Raw genomic sequence first — 23,524 nt, forward strand, 5'->3', positions numbered from 1 at the left:
CATGTGGACTTGCTCTGTACCCATTTCCAGTTGGAAATTCAGAGTAGCACATGCCCAGGATGAGGAGATGGATCTCATCTACACATAAAGGGCATGCAGAAGGAATGGACGAGCCAGGACAAACCAGGTGGGACCCTCAACCCTAATGTGATCTCACTGGAGGTACCAGAGGCTACATGCATTTGAATGGCAGCCTGTGTGCACCTGAGCAGGTAACCCTGTGCCTCCTCTGCAGTCAGCAGAGCTCAGGGCACAAACATCTCATCTGAAAGTAGGTTGTCCTGGTTTGAGGTGCGACATAGGTGCTGACATTTAATTCCCTGACCATTACACACTTCCCTGCAAAGTACTCAGCCAATCAGGTCCAATACGGGCAGCAGAAGCCAGGTGAGATGAATCACACTGTGGGCGAGTGATACTCAAGAGCCCTTTGCAGGTGGTAGCCTCTAGATGAAAGCCAGCTTGTGTGGCCTCATCAAAGGGCTTGCCCAGGCCAGCAACCAGCAACCCAGGTGGCATGGCAGTTGAGATCTCGCTGGTACTGGTACTGCTGGATCTGGCCGAGGAGTAGGTGGTGGGGTGCTCCCTGGGTGGTAGCTCCCAGCAGAGCTTCCCCTGCCAAGTCGATTGCTAAACCCAGCCCACAATTAGGAAAGTTCCGTGAGGAGCTATGGGATGCGCTTTCTGTAGAGCACAGTAGTCACCTAAATGCCCAGGGAAAAAAAAGAAAAAAAAAAAAAACACCTCGTTTCCCAGGGAAATAACAGAATGCCTGTATTTATTCCCTGCCAATGTCAAACACGACTCAAAGCCAGATGTTAAAATAAAATGCCCTGATTTTTACTGCCACTACTACTTTGTGCTGATTTGGTCAAAAATAAAAATCCCTTAAAAGCAAGAAAAACTGCTCTGGAATAGCAAACCAGATCAGCACGGAAGAACAAAAAGTTGGTACAAACTAACAACGTCTGAATTTGTTTCTTTTAATAGATAAATGTCTGTGATTATCACAAAAGGGGTAGAGCCAGCAGTTTCACTGAAGAGTCCTCGACTGAAGGGTCCTCACTCTCTCCCTAGGCTTGCACAAATTGAATGACAGCAAGGCTGGGTTAGCTGCCAGTGGGGCACCGAGGGATGGCTGAGAAGTGACGGTCTCTGTGATGGATGGGGAGAGAGAGAGCTGTGCCTGGACACCAGCTGAGCTTGTGATGGCATAGTTTGAACCTGTGCCAATGGCAGGCATACCTTTATCACAGTGGAGCAGTCAAAAACATTCAGTACACCTGAAATCTCAGAGCTGTCTCAAATAACCAATGCTTTAAACGAATTTAAAACACCTCTAAGGTAGTTTCTTTTAGTCCAGTTGCCCAGGGTACCATACACGTCAGGTGAATCAGGTACTTGGGGGGCAACCTTTATCTTAATTACTCACTTAAATGAATAAGAAAATAAAACATAAATGGAAAGAACAAGTTCCATTTTGGCTATTATTTCAATGCACAACACAGAATTCAATACCTGCCGCTGTCTCATCTGGATCCGTCTCCAAATGAGGCACTTCAAACCACAACTACCCTTGCGAATTAACTCAGTGAGTTGCATATTGAAACTCAGGTGCAAAAGTGAAGTGGGAGCTCTGCAATGCCATTTAATCTTATTCAGAAAGAGACTTGCACATGTGAACAGGAACAGCAATCACTGGACAGCACAGGATGGTGCAGGAGGATGCAATGAGCGCAGGGGCCTTGCTGAAGGGGTTGGGCTCTAGGTTTTGCAGACCTAACTGGCAAGGATATGTTCCGATTCTCCAGAAGAAAGTGTCATCTGTGCACTAAATAACTACTACATGGGAAAAAGTTTCCTATTGCACCATTTCCACTTAGCATTTTCTCTGCTCCAATCTCTGCTTTCTCTTCCCAGCTCGCCAACACTGTCCAACTGTTTGCAGCGAACTGATCATCACTGGCTCCAGTCTGTTCACATTCGTGATTTTTCTACCTAGTTTCAGCTTCCTCCATGCAGCACTCCTCCCACTCAACAACATGAAAATCCACATTTGCATCTGCCTTTAATGTCTTCCTTACATATGGGCATTTCTTCAAATCAGCTAATTTGCTAGGGCAAGTAAATAGCTCTGCGTCTTTCTCATTCCTCCCTTTTCCTCTGCCCCACCAAAAGACTGTCCTAAATGATCCATCCTTTGCTTATCCTCTAAATGGATCACCTTCCTACCTGAGCTTTTGAAACATAACCTGTTTCCAAGCTGGCCTCTGCACCCCCATCTCCACTGCCCTCCAACACACCGGACTGGTTGAAGTGTAGGCGCTCACTTCCCCCCAGTCCTCCCAGTAACCTCCATGTCCCCCTGCTGAAAGCGCAGCACTCGTGAAAATCCATATCTAGAGACATGGGCCTAAAGTGGGTTTTTCAACCCTTCCATGCCAGAAAGAACCAATATTCTCAAATAACCACTAACCTTGTTATACCTCCTTTATAGAACTCGGACTTCATGTCTTTAGCATGAAGTTTTTAGACAACCTGTGATGGGGACTCAGCCTATTAACCACTGTAGAAAGTCTTGGCTAAGAGGCAGCAAAGATTTTCATGACCAGTATCAACAAAATCACCCTTACTGAAAAAAAAAAAAAAAAAAAGAGTTCAAAACAAAGGCCATTAGAATAAAACATCCTTTTTTTTTTTTTTTTTTTTTGTCATCTGCTATTTGTGATGGATTACAAAAGGCTCTGTTATTCCTGTATATATCACTCTTCAGAGGCAAACAGGACTCAGGGCTGAAAAGACCACAAGACATCAGAAGACCCAGGTATCCATCTTCATGAGATGGATAGAAGAGATGGGGTACCTACTTCTCAGAGGTTTCTTTTCCCATGGGACCTGAGCAGACATCTCTGCCCAGTGCCCCTCGTAGGCTGCTTGCCATCAGCACACTCCATCCCTTCACAAATCACCCTCTTTTATAGACTGCCTGACCCGAGCCCGCTTTTGACACTTGGGGAAACCCGTCTTTTTACCCCATCAGTTGTTGGCATTTGTCCTTCAGCAAAGGGGGCTCTCTTCGGTTCTGCAAGCCCCAGTCCTCTCCTGGCTTTCCCTTCTTCAGTCTTTCCCCTGCTCCTATTTAAGAGCCATTTCCCCAAGCCCCACAGCAGCTCATTCCTCTATGAGCACGCGCACCTTCTCCAACACGAGCCCAGCTGCTGCTGCGCACCCTGCTTCCCACCACGCTTGCTGCCCGTGGGGAAGTGCTGAGTACATCTGGGTTTCCAAAAGCAATGGTAAATTGTGCTGAGAAACAGCCTCGCCTCGCAGCACCTTCCAGCGCTTATAATGAAAAACAATACAGAAACTGATGAGGTCCAAAAGATTAAAAAAGGAAAGTATTTTTTTTGTATCAGGCTCCCAATAACTCTCAGGAGATGGGTCCTGGCTTTTTTTGCCACACTGAGCAACAGAGATGGAGAAAAGGCTGAGTGGTCATCTCAGGGCACGGCACAGAAGAGGCAGTTATGATCTTGAGATGAGGAAACTTTATTCAAAGGGACAAATAAAGTAATGAATGATGGTATCCTGGTGGCAAAAGGGCTATTACACACGAAATAAACAGCTTTAATGAGGTTGTAACCCTAGATTTATAGTGTCATCTTCATGCACAGGACTTCAGGTGCGTAACTCCATTAGCACTAATGGGACGTGCACAATTAAAGCCTCACACACCAAGAGGAGATTGCTACTATTAAAATCGGCCACCAACAAGCTACAGAGAGCTTCTCCCACTTAGCTCAGCAGAGTGCTCCAAAAGAGAGATGCTCATTTGTAGCTGCTCTGATCACTTTGCGGGATGGCCACATATGAGCACTTGCTGTGAATTCTCTGTACAATGGATACGAGCGTGTGGATATTCTTTTTTGGATTTGATGTTACTCCTGTCCCTGCACATTTTCTGGGACATCAGCTTTCCTCTGCCAGGAATAGGCTCCTGCTCTCCAGACATGGTCAGTAAAACTCTTGACTTCGGCCACCATCACCTCTCGCTTTCCAACTGGGGAGGAGGAGGAGGAGGCACAGACTTCCCACAGCAGGCGTACCCAAACCTCTCTGCTCCCCAGCATGTTGTGGGGAACGAAGCACAGGCTGAGCAGAGTGGCTCGGCTCACGGATACATCTTACTGTGCCTGCAGGGATCTCAGACTGAAGGCCGTCTACACTACTCATGGCAGAGCAATGCAAAACTACTCCGGTCAGTTGGGACATCACAGCAGCCCAACAAGGCGAGTTATCTCAGCCCACCGATCTACTTGGCTCCCAGAGCCAGCTCTGGTCTGGCCCATGCCCTGGTATGGCAGGATTTAGTTCTCGGAAAAAAAAAAAAAAAGACTCTAAGATGAAACAGCATTGAAGATACTCTGACGGCGGCAACAAAAATTGCCTAGAACATACGAAATACAGGACAAAATAGCTCAGTATTTTAAATGCTTAAACGTCTCACCTGTATTCAGGAGTACAGGACGTATTGCTGTGCCCGAGTGGCGATATGCCAGCTGGGACCCTGGGACGCTGCTTGTTTACCTGCTATTTAATAGTGGCACCAGGCGGCAATCACCAGTTGAAAAGGGCAGCAGCTTATATTACCGTGGTTTTTAGCAAGCAATGCAGACAACATTATTGGAATGGCTTTCTCGCCAGTGAGTGGTAGAAGCTACTTAAATCTGAATAACACCACAGTATATCTGAGGGTGATGGAATAAGGTGCAGAGGCTGCAAGCAGAACTACACAATGATAAAACATTAAATACCAATATGACTTTAGATATTATATTATGCTCTCATGAGAGTTGTAATTCTTCAGATATATGAAGCGTTCAGAAAAATGGAATTGAACCCTTCATCACACGATCTTTTTTTCTACAATATTAAAAATGTAATTTTACCAGAAGCCATGGGGATTATGTTCTTAATATACTTAAAGATTTTTACAAGGTAACATCAAAACTGACTGAAATGCCATACACATTCTTGTTCACACTTAAGTCTGGTCTGAAAGCTGTTCACTTCAGGCTTGCATTGTAATGTTCATATTCTTGTACTCTTAATACTCGCAGATTGCAACAGTACAAAATTTTGACATCATTCCTGAAAAGTCCATGTCCACACAGAATCCAGCAGCTTTACCATCAGTTTTAGTGGCAGCAGGCTTAAGCCCAGAAGTCTTAAATCTGATAGACATTAAACATGGAGAAAATTTACTGGTTAATCTAATTTAGCTAGCACAAGAACATTCTCTACAAGGCCAAGGTTATTAATGGCAGCACAAGTAGCCGCATTTATGCGGAGGCTACTTAACATTTTCCATTGTAACACTCCGCTTCAGGATAACTTTGAACAATTCAGGCTAAACATTCCTGATGTTAGCTGTCTGACTAATAGGATCTTTTTTGGGAAGCTTTTGCTCAAGGGATTCAGCTATTTCCAAGACTGAGGTTACAGAAAAGGGGGGGAAGGGGAAACCAACCAGAAAAAAAAAAAAAAGAGAAAAACTAGTTTCATATGAAAAGCTCTGGTGCTCCCATAAAATAAAACAAGAGTTTTTATCATCACCCTGCTGAAAATTCAAAGAATGACCAAGGAGGAAGGCTGAAAAAGAGTACAGAGTATGGCTGAAAATAAATAACGCGATGAGCTAATTATAGAATTAAGAGACGTAAGAAATTAAAAGCAGGTGCTAAGAAGAGGCTAAGCAGAACAACCTTGTCTGGCTGGTAGGGTCACGAGGCCAGGAGGGTTCATCTCATCTATGCATTTTGGCCTCACCACTGCTTTGCTGTTTGGCAAGTAGCAAAGAAATCCATTAACACTTTTCTGTGTCAGGTACATATAACCGGTAATTGCATTGTGCTACTGCTTTTCCACTCTCTTAGCTCTGAGAGAGAATAACTCCAATGCTTCCAACGCAGCCTCAAAATATAGCCAGCATGGCAGTCTACACAGATTCATACGATAAAATCTGCTTTACTAAACTTCGGAAATTTGAGCCCTCAAGAGACAGGAAAAACTTGAATTGTCAGCGCAATCTTCATCTAGTTACTCAGCACACAACCTTTTAATGGCCTAATCATGTATTATTTTCTCCACAAGATGCAATAATCAGGCAATTATACTTAGATTCTCCAAATGATATCAAGGACCTGCTGAGCATGGGCTGGATTGAGCTCACGAAGCACTTTAAAGGCATATGACAGACACAACATCTGTCGTAAGGAGCTTACACTCTGAAAATACTAAAGAAACAGAATCACTCCTATTGAAGTACTGGGATTCAAGGACCTGCTCAGGGAATTTATCCAGATCTGCCGAATCCAGGTTTAGATACAGGATTCCCCACTAGGCTCATGTCTACATTGCCAGGCAGTTGTGAAGGATGAAGCAGCTCATGTGTTTCCTATTGAGAAGAGCTGCCGTTTACATAAAGAAACTATTCACCTACAGCTACCAGCATCACTACTTACACTCTAGTAACAGGAGTGGCACCGTCAGGCAGAGATGATGACAAGGAGAGCTCATGGCTAGTGGGCCACAGGCAGGGACAAGCTTCTCTCCAGGTGTGGTGGTTTCCTCCTTTGGGACTGCTCAGCCTATAGTCCAAGTCGCCTCCCTCAATGAGGAAAGCCCACCTACCTTACGTAGGAGAAAAGCAAAGCTTTGGTTGTCCCAAGGGAGGAAGCAGCAGCCACCTATGAAGAGGATGAGAAATTTCAGATAGATGTCTGATTTGTACCACTTTAGTAATTTATTTTAAGATAGCTGAAAAATACCATAAATAAAATTTTCTTCTAATAATGTTGTGATCCAGTGAAAATTCTTATGACTTGAGAAATATTCACACCAACAAATGCTATAGGGTTCCCTGCCCACGGCAGGGGGGCTGGAACTCGATGATCTTTAAGGTCCCTTCCAACTCTAACCTTTCTATGATTCTATGATTTTACTTTTATGTCAGCAAGTGTTATTTGCAGACAACCACAATCCAGTCACTTCATGACCATGTTACTCCTTTAGTGCTCAATTCAGAAGCCTCTTTTCTTCTCACAGATCACCTTATTTCCCTTCTACAGATACATAAAATTAAAATGTCGGGGTACCTTTCCCAAGCAGAAAATTTTCCTTTCAGAGGGAGGATTCACTAAAGATTCATTGAAGTTTTATGAAAATCAATCAGCAAACGGAACAGTTTTTCATTTCCAAGTAGCTTGTTTAACTGCAATCTGTGCTGTCCACCCCAGGATGGATGCTGATGGTCCATGTGAACCCAGATCTGCACAGCTTCCTCTTCGCACACTCCCCATGCAACGCACAACTCTCGATATCAGAGTAAGTAAAGGGTTACGTCGAGCTTGTCTAAGGAAACTGGGCTTGTGCAGTTATGCTGCTGCTTAAACTCCGCTCTGATAACTTCTAAACTCATCGGCCAAGTTCAAGATGCTGGATGGGTGGGCTGGGCTGCTGAGACCAGACCTGCCCGACAGGCAGCCCAAGCGGGGCTGGAGCAGGCAGCCATGGAGAGCCCCTCGCGTGACCCACCAGGAGCCAGGCGGCCAAGGCTGAGCGCCAGAGCAGCACACGCTCCAAAGAGGGAGAGGAAGAAGCTCCTGGAAGGAGCTGAAGATAAAATGCGGCAGTTGTGTGTAGGAGTTATTGTGAACAGCTATTTGTGGTTGAACTAAAAAGACCAAAAAGCCACAAGAAACCAAGTCCATGACTGTTTGTGCTCACATACATAACTGTAGAAAATGCTCTTCTATGAACTGAAATGTGGAGTTTTTTCCTCCTAATAGATAGTCTTAGAACATGATGGTTGGACTAGATGATCTTGAAGGTCCCTTCCAACCTAGATGATTCTATGACTTCAGGAGTCACGTTAAAAAGGATTGAATTGAATTTGACCTTGTTGGTCCATGTAAACAAGCTGTTAGCATCACTGAAGCTCATAATTGCTAATCCTTTTGGAAGTAGTTTTTCCATAGCTAGTAACGATGGATTTGCTTGACTACTGTGTTGTGTTAAATGTTACAGCAATTAATATGACCACGCTTTTTGCTTAAAGTAAGATTAACACATAAATAAATAAATAAAATCAGTGTGGAATTCATACATTTGGTCCAAAGCAGAAACTGCTCAAGTGTTATAATCTTTTGTGAAACAGACTAGCCTTGATCATCATATTGTTTACTACCTCTCCTAAAATATATAAAATAGGTCATTATTAGACTTCACTTTCAGGCATATTTATTACCACAGCTTGAAACAGGTAAGTCTATTACCACTGATGCATTTCAGTTACATGTTTTCCTGCCTTAGATGCAATCTGCAAGCTAATAATTAAATCACTAAGAAGCCAAGTGAAAGATTTGGGAAAAAAAATAAATTAACCAATTCTGTGACTGAAAAAGCCTACTTTAAATGCTTCAGTGATTTGTTTTCAGATGTCTGGATACAGAAGCTAGCAAACATTGCACACGGGATAAGACCCCTCAATCTTTTAATCAGCTTTCAACTTTCTAACCTGTTGGTTAAGACCCCCCATCAGTTTTACTGAGATGTAAAAGATTAAATCACACACTGAATGACGAAAACAGGACACATTTTTGCATATAAGACTAAATTTGTATTGCTCAAATCCAGAAAAAGAAAAAAATAAGATCAAAAGTTTGATGTAGTGTACGATATTTAAGGAACAGCACCCTCAGTAATGGTGACAGATTAATAAATTGATCACTTAAACCAGAATGGAAATCCTCGTTGCACACATTCTTTTCATCTTGTAAAGCTTTTGAAGTCTTAGCTGTGTTTCTGCTGAATAAATACATTGCTGCCCTTCCTTGTTTATTTTACTGACACCCTAATGCCTTTTAATATCACTGTAAAATGGATCTGGCCATTTTTCCTCCCATATAAATGATTGCTTTAATTGAAATAAGACATTAACTTTTCTCTCACTAAGGAGCCTTTTGCCAAAGCTGCTGTTTTTAAAGACATCCTCAACAGCTCTGTGCAACTCGCTACTGCTCAGCGTACGACGAGCTGTGTCAACAGCAATCGGGCCTGCCAATTAAAAGATCAAAAAATAAAACGCAGGCCCAACTTTGTGTAAACCTCCTTCCAGTTGTGAAGTTGGTACGAAAAGCTTCTGAACCTCTCCCTCTGGACTGGTCCCAAGGAGCAGCACCACCCTCTCCCGAGCAGTGCCCCTGCATTCAGCCCCCTGCAGCTGCAGAGAAGGGGCGTGAGAAAGCTGAACTCGGGGCCGTAACCAGCACCTGAGGAACCGAAACTTCCACCACAAGGCTGATGTTCAGCCCACAGAACTTTCACAGCCACAGCGTCTTTCCAACTGCAAACGAAGCTTTCCAGAAGAATTCATGGAAAAGTAAAGCACAAAGCAACAGAAGGCACTGGATTCAAAGCAGCATGCTCTTTATGTTTAAAAACCAACAAGCTGTGGGCAAAATCTGAAGAAATTTAAAAGTATAAAATCCAGGGGAAGAAAACACACAGGCATGGAAAATCATGAGGGATGTATGTATCTTTCACCCCAGGGCTGGCAAATTGGATGAGAAGCAGTTCTACAGAGAGCAATTCGATTCCTCTTACTGCACACATTGCACATATTTCGGCTGGTGATATTATTTGCATCACCAGCTCCTAACGACTTCTTAACAGAGCACCAGGAGTTCTTTGCCTACCAAGTGAGAACCATTAAATAGTGCCTGCTTCTTAAAGATGTCTCAGACTGTCACCAGTGATTTGTCATACCAGAGATTTATCAGAAGGCAAAAAAATCAGGCAAGACTGACCAAGGAGGAGCGCAATGAATGACTCTGCACTCAGGAATTTGCAAAGCATAAAGAGCATAGACACAAAGACGTCAGATGTTCTTTACAAGTGTTACTGGTTGCCATGGCCAACCCCATCCAACGGCTCTGTTAGCATCTAAAAGGACATCTGAAACCTCACCCGGACCTTCTCTGGTCTGTGCTCTGTGCAGTTGTTTACATCTGCACAAACGCTACCCATTCTTACCAGGCAGCACCTTGTCCTCACGCTCTTCAGCTTGTCACTCGAGTCCAGACATTGGCAGGACCCAGAGGAATAGAAATGCAGGTTCTAAAGTTTAAGTATTTGGGGGAATAGCACGTGGAGCTGAGAAGAAAGAGGACACGATAACCTTATGTAGAATAACTGGGGAAAGCACCCCAGGTTTCCTCCACAGGGGCAGTCAGCAGCAGAATGCTTACAGTTCAGACAGAGCTTGGTCCAACTTTGAAAACTGCAAAAGGAGAAAGGAATCCCGGTACCTATCTTAATGTCAAGATAAGGACACGCCAAGTACATTTGGATTAACGAAAACCTCTCTCCAATTTGGTTTAATTTTCCTTAAATACTAATATAAGGGATTAGTCTCTGATAAAGACTGCGGCAGTTAATATCTGAGGTATTTTCTTAGATATATGGTCCAAAGTTTAGCATCCCTTCCTAGTGCCTGTCCCAACGATAACCTCGGGGCTGTCAGTCTAACCAGACATGTTTCAGGCTGTTAGAAAGGCTCAGATATGAACCTACTCCAATTTGCTTTGGGACTGAGTAGGAGCACGCACCATCCGTTACTGTGAGCCCTCGGTGACAGTGCTACCCCGAACTACAGCAGCACCAACTATTTCTATTTATGCAACAACAAGTTGCACCCACCCCAACTTACACCAGCAAAGCCCTTACGTCTTGCCTAGACACGAAAAGGGAGTTGGGACAGAGGATCCATAAGTAGGCAGCCAGGGCAGTATGACCAAGCTAGCGCTAAGATTAAGGGAGACGGCACTTCACACCCCACATAGGCTCAAATTATCAGTACAATTAGAGCATTTTACAAGTAGCAGTGGGACAGAGGCAGTAAAGGTCACAGCAAAATTGGAGCTGTACTGGTGAAGATCCCAAGTATTGACCATGTAGAAGAAATACTGTTTTTCTTTAGCATCAAAACTAACGGAATTGTTCCATTTTTTCTCCTTTCAAACCTCAATTTTGAAGGACTTGCCCAACGCCTAGCTTACAAGACTTGCCTGTAAGACTCATGCCAATTAGTAACGTTTTTCTCTTACGAGGCTTATAGTTCTGAACAAATAAAAAACAACTACAAAACGGTTGTCTCGGCACAGACCTGCGTGGCTAGGAGCGTGACAGGAGAGACGATGGCTAGATGCGGACTATGGGTATAACTAACAGCTGCAGGGAAGGTTTTCCCTTACGTGCGTATTTTGTCTCCTGCGTTACCTGTAGACACGTGATGAAGATGGAACCACAGGGCAGAGGCTTTGCTTGTCTGTGCAGTGACAACAGGCTCAGTGACTAAAATGAAGTTCTAACTTCTTTAGAGGTGATTTTTAAAGACTCTAATGTCACTACATTTTTATTAGCATATAAAAAAAGACTTTCACAGCCAAGGAAGGAGGAAAAATAGGTAGTGCTATGCTAATTAGAAATGGAAAGGACACGTCTTATGGTGAGTGAGCTGCCAACTCACATTAGGAAGAGAACGTGTAAAAGTGGATTTCCAGGAATATAGAGATAGTATGGAAAGCTCACACTAAACCCAGGATGGAGACGCAGCCCCATCCCTGTTAATTCCTAATCTCCACAGCTGCTGATTCTCATTTATCGACCAACAGCTTCAACTGACTCCACCTCCCTCGCCCAGGAAGGCTTCCTCTAACGATTTTCGCCACGACAGAAGTCCAAAATGTGATTCAGAACAGAATAGTCAAAATCATGGCCAAAGTCTACTTACAGCTCACCTACTTTTGTGTCTCACTTCCCTGTTTGACTCAAATCCACACCTTCAGAAGCCACAAATCTCTACTGAAGTCTTCCATATTGCTTCACAGGCTTTAACAAACATTTAGCACGTTCGATTTAGCTATATAAAATTCACTGATCTTGTTAAACTCCAGCACAGTAGAATATTACTGCCTGCTTTCTCACATTTACATCCTCAATCTTAAAGAACTAATTCAAAACACACAGCTTGTTTTTAACCTATTCCAAGTATTTATTTTGCTAACACCTCCTCCGCAGACCTTCTACTATGTATAATGTTACTGCTGCTTCCTTCTACACACAGTCACCACAGAGCCAGTCTTCTGTTCCCAGTTATCCAGAAGATCGTTTCTTCTCTCTCAAATGTCTCATCTTAGTCTAATTATCTGCTCCTACTTCTGTTCCCTGGTGATTATTTTGGTGTTTCAGAAAACTAGAAAATTAACACAGTCTGAGTATTATTTGTCTAGGAAATGGAATCAATCACGTGGCACTGCAGCAGGATACTTAACTGATCTTTGATTTCAGAGATGTTCACTGTAGGAAAGCTAAGACAAAGGTTCCCAAAGTTTCCAAGGCACAAGATCAGACTGGCAATTTGCCAGATATGTGAGGGCTGAATGAAATTTGCATCCATATTTACATAAATCCTACAATCACTAGTTTAGAGTGGAAAAGAATAAGTTCTTAGTCTAACTCCCAGTTTTCACACATTTCGGACTTTCCAAAACATCCACCTTAGAGGCTGAAATATTCCATGCTAGGGCTGTATTTAGAGGATGTTTTTTATTTTAAAAGACCAAACCACACTCCTTCAGCCATTTTACGCTCTCAGGACTCAACACACAATGACATGCAAGAAAAAAATCGAGAAAAAAAAAAGGAAATAAATCAATAGCAGCAACATTTGTGAGTTGCCATGACTCAAATCTTTAGATTAACATTCTTGTTAAAAAGATAAGTAGCCCGAGTTCAGGAATAAAGGCACATCCAGACAGCAGAGTTAATGCAGAGTAGGAACGGTGTCCATTCCACACCAGCCGCTCCAGGTTAGCACCTTCTGTCATGAAGACTTGTCACTGGATTTCAATCCAGTTGGTGGTAGCAACTGAACACGGGAACGCAGCTTAGCACCATACAGTGGGGATCAGTCTCCCCATAACGCTTCTCTCTGTTCCCAATGCGAAGCCTATGAAATATTTGTGATAGGGAAGGTCCATCACACCAGACTGTTCAAACAGATTAAAATAAAAATAAGCAACTGCTCCAAGTGACTAGCACGTTATGGTTGTAAGTTCTCAACCAAAACTAGGAAATCTTAAATTTCTTCTGTGAAGTCAGCTATACCGAGCATTTGAATTAATTTGCTTTTATTTCCGATTCCAAGCTAAATAAAATCTGTATTATTTGCCATGACTAAATACGAATAACTGCCAAACATTTAGAAAACCTGAGTGACCACAGAAAATTCCAGTCCAACACGGCCAACAAATAAGGAAATACTAAAATATCGTTAAAATTTGCCTTTATTTTTCTTACAGGAGAATTCCACACAAACCAAGGTGACTCTGTTTTACATGACTCTTTTCCCAATATACTAAATTTTCAAGAGGATCATGAACAGCCTAAAACTGTAAATAACTTTTCCTGTTGAGGGCTACAGCAAAGTTTCTTCAGTTGTTGTAATCTTGGAGAGCCTGAGCCATGAAAAGCTTGCCCAGGTTCTGTGCATTGAACTCCTTAATATTCTGGCAGTAGGTATTAATTTGACCTGTCAATAGGAAAGAAGAGAAAACCACTGTCAGTTTTGAAATTCAGAAAGACATCCTAGAACATAATTTCTTAAAAGCCAAACGTGCATGAATCATTCAGGATTTACACAGAGAAGCAACCAAAACAGCTCAACTACTCTATACTCAGGAATTTTACATTTTCAGTATTCCCAAATTGGTTTTGGAAGAAGAAGAAACTAAATTAGCAGAAACAGTAAACTGGTATGTTCAAAAACCCTTTAATTTTCCTACAGTTCTATTACATACTATTTCTGAAAAGACATATGACAATAAAAAGAATAAACAATTCTTGCTGCTGTACTGGAAGCTTAATCACATTAATCGTTCAATTTAGTTGCTCTAAAAATACTTCAAGACTGAATTTGAGTTCTGCTCTTACGCATCTGCCGTTCCTATTAAAATATTTGCAACAAAGATTTTTTAGTAGCAGATTGAAAATTGTGGTACTCCTGTTTGACATTTTGCTACCCTTTTTTTTCTACCTAATACTTCACTTTATTAGCTATTTCAAAAATCATCAGGGTATGAAGACTTGTCAGTGCTTTACAAATCAAACGTGCCCATCAAAACATTTTTATACACGTACTGCTCAAGTTATTTCCCTTGTTAGCTAGGAATAGCAAAACATGAAGCCAGTTTAATCAAAATTAAGACTGTTTAGAAGCCAATAAACTCTAAATTTAATGCTCTATTTGAAAAGTTTTTTAATGACTCTGAGACAAAAGAGCTAAATTTTATTCTTCATCCACAAACTTTACTTCATCTAAGTTGAAGTGGATGCTTTCAATTCTTCCCCTGACTATGGTAAAAGACCAAACGGAGAGAGTGCTTTAGCTGAAAACTGCTTTTTTCCTTTAAGTATAATAGTTTTCAATTCATCCTCTTAAAAGAGATGTTTCATCCTAAGCTATCACTTTCATAAAGCACACGTGTACACACACACACACACACACACTTCTGTTGCATTTTTAAGCTATGCTAAAGCTGAATGTTTAAATACGTTAATGCCGCTAGGATTCATTAACTGGTGAAAACTACCAAAACAACAGTTTTTTTGAAAGACTCCGGAAGGAATAGTAAATCAAGAACACTATTTCTTCGAAAAGGAGCACAATATTAATATTAAAATAATAATCTCTTGGTCACTTCAAAATTTAAGAGTGCTGGTTCAAATTCCCCCCTCTTTTTTTTTTTAATTTCAAAGCACTCTTTTCTGTATATTAAATTACCAGGATTTTGGTTGAATTTTCTCTCAGCACAAAACAAGGCGATAGCTAACTGATCCCAAATGCCTGCTGTAGTTAAACAATTCGCTTTCTTGTGACTTTTTCCAAATCTAGATTACTTAGCAGGGCACCTAGGTTTTCTGCTCTCTGATGCCATTGTGAGGTCCCAGGCATTTTTATCCTTCCACTGATGAAAAATCAGTTGGGGGAAGAGCTGGGGTATGAGTGCAGGGAGCAGCTTATTGCCTGCAGTAGTCACTACACCCATTTGTGCAGAAGGCTGTTCCGAGGGGTACTTCTCCAGATCTCCTTTAAAATCCCATTTCACCCTCTCAGATTGGAGCCAGGAAAGACTCTGGCTGCTGCTTCTGCCCTTTCCCATCAACCCGGGGGGCACAGATGGTCAAAAGCAGGAGGTAAGTACCACGGCAAAATAAGAAATAAAGTCTCTATACATAAAGTTTAAAACTTTATGTGGCCATTCTGGTTAAACACAGAGTCTTGCTTTCAAAAAACTAAGTTTATATCTGTATGGGTAACATGCCTCTGTTACTTATCTAGATGGTTTAAAAATCTTCTATGTGTAGAAGCTTAACTTCTAACAGAGGCATGGACTGCCTACTAGCAATAATGTTGTTTTTCTTAGCTACTTTTTTTTTTTTTTTAAATACTTCAGACACTAGGGCTGCAGATCACAGGCTGAAACCACTGGCTTTGACCAAATGAAGGACAGTATTTAGAATACTACCAATGCCAACACCATAATGGCAAAGGTAATGAAAAATAAAGATAACTTCCTAAGGTAACAACAGCACTTTTTCCCAAGCTAACACTTATATATGAAAAACAGTTGAGAAGGCTGCTAGAACATCACCTGCAATAAGGAGTGAATCCATTCTTGGAGGCGGCTGTGGTGGCTTAAAAAGTTTATTGATGTCCTCCTCAGGAAGAGGGGCTTCTCCTCGGCTTTGACGCTGCATATTTTCTTGCTGACGTCTCTGCTGGTACTGAAAATAAAGCAACAGAAACAGAATGGAACAGGACTTCCAAAGCAGTGAAAAGTTTTTCTTCTCAGATGCTCTCTACCCAACCAGGAAGTATGTTTTATATAATATAGGGAAGTGTAAGATTATACTTATTCAAAGGAATTCAGCTTATTTCAGATAACCCAAATGCAATTAATAGTTCATTGTAATTCACTGGTAACAAGCATTTCCCCCCCCAGGTTGGCACCTTAAATAAGCGAGGCACTGGAAAATTATGTTGCACTGAGGTAGTGTTAATTTTTTAAATTTTTTCATAAATATTGTATCTGATGGAAAGAATACAGCACAGTAGATAAAGGCCTCCATTTTCCCCCACAAAAAAGGAAAACAAGGTCAGAACATGTAGGTATGAGAAGCCTTTACCTCAAATAGTTATACAAACCAGAAATAGTTTTATGCAAGTTAAAGGTCAAAACAATATTAATGTGAAAGGGGAAGTGAACTTGATTAAATAAGGTATTTTAAGACAAAAAATATTAACTCTAAACTGAAAACAAAGTGGTGGCTGAAACAAAGCATAATGGTTCATTTTTCCAGTTATTTACATATTCTGCCACTTTGATGCCCTTTCTTTGTGGGTTACCAGAAGATATACTACAGTAGCAGTTTGTAGAAATTACTCTGCTATTTAAAAAAAAAAAAAAAAACCAATTTGTTTTTAGTGCTTCCCTTTGCCATGTAGATTACTCAAACTTTATAGAAATTAAGGCAGACCATTTCTTCATCTACTGGATAAACGTTTGTTCTTGCACAAGTACATACAGTCAAAAACACATATATGAGACTTCGTACTGTACGTCACATCCAGGAATTAGTTGTAAGGTTTGTCTATCAAAGCCCTCATATTCAACACAAAAAAAATCTTTAAAATAAACAGGCCAAAGCGTATGGGGTGTTTTCTCTCTCTTACTTCAATGTATCTGTGCATAAGAGTCTGAAAACAGTTCATACTTGGTGGCATACTCAAATGAAGTAATTTTTTTTCCAGTAGTAGTGACAAATACATGTTTTTGGTCAATGTTAAAAATAAAATCTTAAATGCCCATATTTGTATGTGAATTGCATGTAGTTTCTTCTTTCTTTGCATTATCCCGTTCACTTCTCAGCAGTCTGCCTATTATTCTCTATTGAAACGGCTTGCTCTTAATCACAATTGCTCCATTTTAAAAATGAAGTTAAGACCACTAACTATGCTGCAATGTGCCACTACTAAAGCAGCTATAGTTAGTAAAGAAATGAAGTGAGACACCATGGAACCTACTTTGCTCTGGTTTTCAAAATAAATAGATCCCCTTGTTATTAACAAAAACCTTTGAAGTAGATGCCATCTTTCTATTCAAATTAGGCAGCAAAGGAAAATAAATTTTCTGAAGATAACATGCGTGAAGCTTCTATGCCCTCAGGAATTACAAAGCCAGGAGAGACCACTGATGATGTGCTGCTTCCCTACAGTATTCCCGGTTCAAGTTACACTTTACTGAAGTGAAAAAAGCCAATTTTGATTTTAAAATATTCAGTGATGAAGCATTTCACATGAACCACAGGTGCTCTTTTTAATAATTAGCTACTTTGTGTAGCAACACCTGTAATATTTTATCTTTAAAGTGGCCTGGCCCATTTTCAGTTGGCCGATATTGAATCTCGTCATATTTGTCTGCTAGATTAAAGAGGTCAAATTTATTTTTCTGCAGGTACTTCTTGAATAAGCAAGTCACTCGTTAACTTAATTTATCACGAGAAGTGAATTGCGTTCACCAAGATCTGCTTTGCAGGCTTTTAAATCATTCTCATAGTGCTTTCTTCCAATTTACCAGCATTCTTCTATAATTAGACACAGTACTGCTTTATCAAATGCAGCAACAGCAAATAAAGTAATACTGTCTCCAAATCACAGAACAGTTGAGGTTGGAAGGGACCTCTGGAGGTCACCTTGCCCAATACCCCTCTGCTCAAGCACGGCTGCCTAGAGCCAGTCTCTGTACTCATATTTCTCTAATCAGACTATTTTGGATTTTAAAGAGGCCCTTTGGCATCAGGAATTGTAAGTCAGCATTACGCGATCAGTATTATTATCTACTGATACAAAACGTGACTAAAATGTCATTTCTGATCGGAGAACAATCTGCTGTCTTTCAAATATGGACTATGTTCCTTCGTTTCTAGATGCATGACTACATGTGTTCACATTAAAACAGTTTGTTTTGGAACAATTCACTTTTAGTTTCAGCTCTTCCATTTCATTTATTAAGCCTCTAACCCCTGTGTCCTCAGCATATTAACCAATGACTTTTGTTTATCATAAATCACTAACAAACATGTAAAATAGCAAAGAAAGACCAATCCACACTACATGTCAGCAGAAGTGAATCCATTTGATAAGTAGATTTATCAAATGTACTGGTCAGTGGAGAATTAACGTATACTTTTCTGTAAGAATTTTACCTTGCTTAGATCCGAATTCATCTCTCTTAGATAACACCACCCAAACCTTATTTTGTGGAAAAGAAATCCTCTCATTAAGGTTTTCCATGTTACCAACCTGGTGTTTTTGTTGCTGCTGTTTGCTTACGTTCCTCAGGTAGGTATTGTATTTAACTATGTCTTGGCTCATTTCATCCACCCTGTCCATCAGCAGCTGCAGACTCTTCCCTAGGTGATTACTGAAATACAGGAAACATTCATGAAAGATTAAATTTATTTGAAAAAATTATTTAAAATTTAAAATTCATTCCAAGTCACTCGACCAGCATTTCTGCACTAACGGCACAGTTTGTAAACTTTTAAGGTCCTGGTTATCTTTGTTCATATATTTATTGGATGACACTTTACATGGCATCTCCTCCCCCAGCATCTTTGCCTCATTGCAAATACCATATTTAAGTGTTTTGGTCTTTGCAGGGAACCTCCTAGTTATGAAAAAAGCAATGACTTGTGTGATTTTACTGATGTTACAGATGCAGGTCAAACCTTTAAAAGAAAATGTCTCATACTTTTGTGATATGCAACCCCGAACAATGTTCCAGGGGATGTGTTCAAAGAGTTTGGTTTCAAGTTACCACTAGCTTTTTCACAAATATTTAACTATCCCTCTGTAGGGATAGTTAAGTATTCTTCAGAACTCCATCTCACTAACTAGTCTATCAAACCACGCCTGGAAGTTCAGCAGACATCGCTTGATCTTAGCTGTTGAGAGGGAGTGTGGCGTCCAGTCCAGCCAGCTCCGCATTCCATACCACCGGCAACATGGAAGCAGCGAGGCTGGGCGCGTCCAGTTCCAGTTATGCGATCTACTGCCTTGGCCAGACAAATGCAGTCTGTTAAACAACTTTTATTGTAACCATTTTTAGCAATGGATTCAGTATTTTGCAGGAATGTTCAACTCAAGGTATAGCTTCCAAGTTAAAGTTTTGGAAGTTTTTAGGTTGGTGCCCATGGAGACAGTATTCGTCCTAAATTGTGTTTACAGGGTAGTGCAGAAAAAGAAGGATACTTACTGCTCTCTATTGATCCCTTTGATCAGAAGCTGGTTTGTTGGCTCTGATCCAAGCCTTGCCCAGGCCTACTTGGCTCAAGACCAGTGACTCAAAAAGCTAAACTCCGTCCTTCTCCTCCCCAACTGAAATCCACTACTATTCATGAGAGTTTCTTTCAAATAAAAATCATATCATTCAGTCACTGCTTCTACACGTTATCTGAGACTCTTTCTGCCTTTTACGATGCATTCCCACCATCCTATAGCCCATGGACCAGGGAATCTCGAACTGGAGGAGGCAAGCATAAAGTGAAAAGGGAGCCACATAAATAATACTATGCACATCCCTTTTTAAGTGTAAATTATTCCCCAAATCCATAGAACTCATAGCTGGAGACAGAAGCTGGGAACGTACTGAGGCACTAGAGGATACCTGCTGAGAATGTAGCTACAGACACCCTTACCTTTGACTACTAGGGCAACTGTTTTACCAGCTGAGCTGCCTGCTCACTGAATAAAAGGCTGTATCAGTAACTTCAGACTACAATTTATTTACAAGCCAGAGTTTTAAATCTCAGTTGTGTACAGGGGCAGATGGTGAGGAGGACTTCAGCTATACAGAAGCAAGAAAGGCGCCACTATAATAATTATTTTTAAACTTCTTGGGGTTTTTTTGGTTGAACATTTCAAGCACACGATATTTAGAACTGTGGAATATTGCCATGGCTAGGGGTGTGCATATTTTCAGTTTTTTATAGAGTTTATATTATACAGAGTTAGTGTTAGAACTGGGTATTATCAGAAATGCCTGTGTAGGTACACATTAATAGTCTTGTAGAGTATGTGGACATCAGGAATACATAATTATTTTACAGATAGTGTCCACATGAAATACAGCTAGTTACAAAGAATGATTTTATGTGAATCTCTTTGGGACCAGCTTAGTACAGCAGAATACAGAAACAGAGAGTTATTGTTAGAAGTTGTGGTAATATAGTGTTTGCTCTCATTGCCAGGGAAACAAAAAGCTAAAAACAGATAACTTAAACAGATGTGAACTGAGACATGAAGTGATAAGTATGCTGCAAATACAGGACCAGTTTTTTCATTGGTTCTCATGTGGCTGATACCTTTTTTCGCTCTATGTCTTAAAAAAATAGAAAGACCGATAAGAAGCAATTTTTTAAAATCTATATATACAAAGTTTATGCAAGTTTGATTCAGATGAAGTTTATTCTGGTGAGATTTAGGAAGTTAAACTGCATTGCTCCAGCCCGTAAGACTCATCACACACTTACTTAGCCCAAAGGCTCTTTTAGGTACCTCCTTACTTCTTGCACTCCCCTAAAGCAGATCTTAAAGATCACACTGCTAGGTACCTAAGTGCCCCCTATGCGTCAATGTAACTACAAAAATTAAAAATTAAACATTTTAATAAAAAAAAAAGGGGGGAGGGAGGAGGAGTGGTGCCCGTAAATGCTGTTCTCATTCCCATCAAGACTCACTTTCCTACAAGGCTCTGTGACAGTCAAATGCAGACAACGCGGAGCTCAGCACTTGCATTCACTGTTGTTCTGAGGGCATCGGTAATAAAGAAATTGCATTTTCAATGGATGCATTTCAGTCAGCTGATTCAGCGAATAAGTCAATTAAAGCAAGTTTACATTTAGATTAGCAAGTAGTGTAGACCAACAGGAACAGATCTATAAAGAGAAACATCTGGTGCTGAGAAACCAATGTCCACGCTACATGCGTTTCCAGGGGGTTTCTTATCACTAGTTCTAACACCGTCCAGTGATCTGAAAGACCATTAGTGTCTGAAGCACTGTACTATCCTCCTAAAGCCTATTTTCAGTTTAGTTTCATCTGAAACAGGGCAAGTCTGAGATCACCTAGTGGTGATGATCTGAACGCACATTTGAATTGAACTAAAAGACATAGCCCCACCTTAAGGTAGCACCAGGAGACCACCACACCTCAAATAGCAGTGAATCTTCATGGGAGAAAATCTCAGCTGCAGAATTGCTATCATACTAGGCATCAGCAAGTCCACAAATCGGGACTGTGTTCTTTTTTGGGGAGAAATATAGATAATAATAGGGGCAAAAGCAGAATGGCACTTCTCCAAAAAATATCTGTCATGTGGATTCTTACACAGCTAATGAAGAAATAATCTAATGTGAGAGCAGTCCTTCACCGAAATTGTTATTAAGATCACTCACCTGTAGTGAGTGACCTGTAAAACTTCCAGAAATTTATCATTTGAGACTTATCTGTGCAGCTTGGATGACATAATCAAAAATGCCAAAAAGGACAAACACACACAAGCTCTCAAAGGGAAACTGTTGAAGTCTGTTTAGAAAATGAACAGACTAGACAGTATAGCCTGCAGAGCAATTTCTCATGCTGTGCACTTTTACTGTAACAGCCTTATACTTGCTGGGGTATAATCCTTCACCCAAAAGGGCAGATATGAAATCAAGTCCTTGACACACGCATTACTTCTGATTCCTTGCTTAACAATTATCAAATATAAAGGTCAAATAATTCTGAGGGTGAGAAGTAGAAACCTGTGAACAGAGTAGCCTAATCTGCAGATGACTGCCATGGTCCTTTCTGTCTTGTTCTTCCTGCTGGCGAGCCTTACATTTGGAGGTGTTATGGTGTAGCACCCACAGACACAGAAAGCAACAACTACACATTAACTAAACTCATGGATCACTCACTACATGAGGGCATCCTGTTAGGGATCTGACGAAGACACGCCAATGCAAGGCTCCCTCTTCCTACAGGATTGCTCATACCACCAGAGCCTCCCTGTGCAGATGTATTTTCGGAAGAGCAAAGGTGCAGTTTGCTGTTGCCAGCAAAGCCAGTTTAAGAGGTTCCAGCATCGGCATCTTCCTGCCTCTCCCTCCCCCTTTGCCCAAGGATTACAGCACTCTCAGCTGTATGGATTCAGCTGTTTGCGTGGGCACACTTCAAACCCTTTCAGTGAAGCAGTCTACTGTAAATGCAAAACCACCCTCTGTTGGGGCTTCTTTTTTTTTTTTAAGGAGGCTGAGGGAAAGGCTGGAAGGGAAGAGTGGGAGCCTGACTTTATCCACCAGACTATTCCACAAAGCTATTTGTACTGACATATTCTGAAACAGATGAGGGAATAAAAATCTTTGAGGGTGGGAGGGGTGTAGAGATGAAATGGGGGCAGTGGGGAGGAATGATGCAAGCAGCTGGGGTTGGAACCTCAAACTGGCTCCGCTTCTGTAGGATTCATAACGGGGAACTACACATGAAGCCCACATTTACTTCAGCATCTTTAATCAGGAAAGGACTCCAGACGCACACTCGCTAAAGGTCTGAAATACCCAAAATGCAGTCTCGAGTCGGATTCCAAAGCTTCAAGGAGAGGCAACAATTCACATCGTTCTCAGCTTCCCGTGTCCTGCTCATTAATTTTAACTGTCTCCACACACAGCTCGTGGGCCTCAGTTTGCCCTTTTGGATAAGCCCACCTACCTGTGCTGGCCCAGGAGGGAGCAGGGGCACCCAGCCTCCGAGATCTGACTCCCTGTGCTGTACCCCGGCACTGAATTTTTGGGTAAACAATTCTGAAGCTGGAGGTGTGCAAAAAAAGATGGTCCCCTAAACTTCCCTATGATCACTATAAATGGATCCCCTCACTTAATTTCAGTTTGCTTGCACCCTGGCTAAGGAAGATGAGAAAAGGGAGCAGCAAAAGCAAGAGAAAGAAAACACTGTATCTGTTGCCTCGTTTTTTCCACTTTCCGTCAGCTCTACTGAGGCCCCTCTCAGAGTCACTGGTTTTTGGGAAAGGTGCCACCTTGTGCAGCGTTTCTCCTCCTGGTGGGAACAGCTTTGGGTGGATTAGAGAGGTACTGCTGGGCAAAGCACATCTTTTTGATTAAATATTTCTAAGGAACGTTCCCACCGCTTAGCAGAACTTGTTTACATCTCAGCATTTCAGCCCGAGTTCAACCTGTGCTCTTTTTAAGAGGATTTTGTTTGAATGAGATATGTAAGTCAGGAGTCTCGAGCTCCATTCCCTTTTCTACTCCGACTTTGATGTGTGCCTTTGGGCAACAC

The 23,524-nt window shown here is 41.3% G+C and overlaps 1 protein-coding gene across 1 annotated transcript in view; it reads right to left on the reverse strand.

The window, feature by feature from the left end:
- Window positions 1–13,392: 13,392 nt before the first annotated feature.
- Window positions 13,393–23,524, reverse strand: part of EIF3H (eukaryotic translation initiation factor 3 subunit H) — a 90,522-nt gene continuing 80,390 nt past the window's right edge. Inside the window, exons 6-8 of the mRNA XM_074145204.1 lie at window positions 18,488–18,608; window positions 15,777–15,909; window positions 13,393–13,654 (exon numbers count right to left, since the gene is read on the reverse strand). Coding sequence (XP_074001305.1) covers window positions 13,557–13,654; window positions 15,777–15,909; window positions 18,488–18,608 — 352 coding nt within the window. The 3' untranslated portion in view covers window positions 13,393–13,556. The remainder of the gene's footprint in view (window positions 13,655–15,776; window positions 15,910–18,487; window positions 18,609–23,524) is intronic.

Source organism: Numenius arquata, chromosome 3 (genome assembly GCF_964106895.1).
Source record: "Numenius arquata chromosome 3, bNumArq3.hap1.1, whole genome shotgun sequence".
NCBI lineage: Eukaryota > Metazoa > Chordata > Aves > Charadriiformes > Scolopacidae > Numenius > Numenius arquata.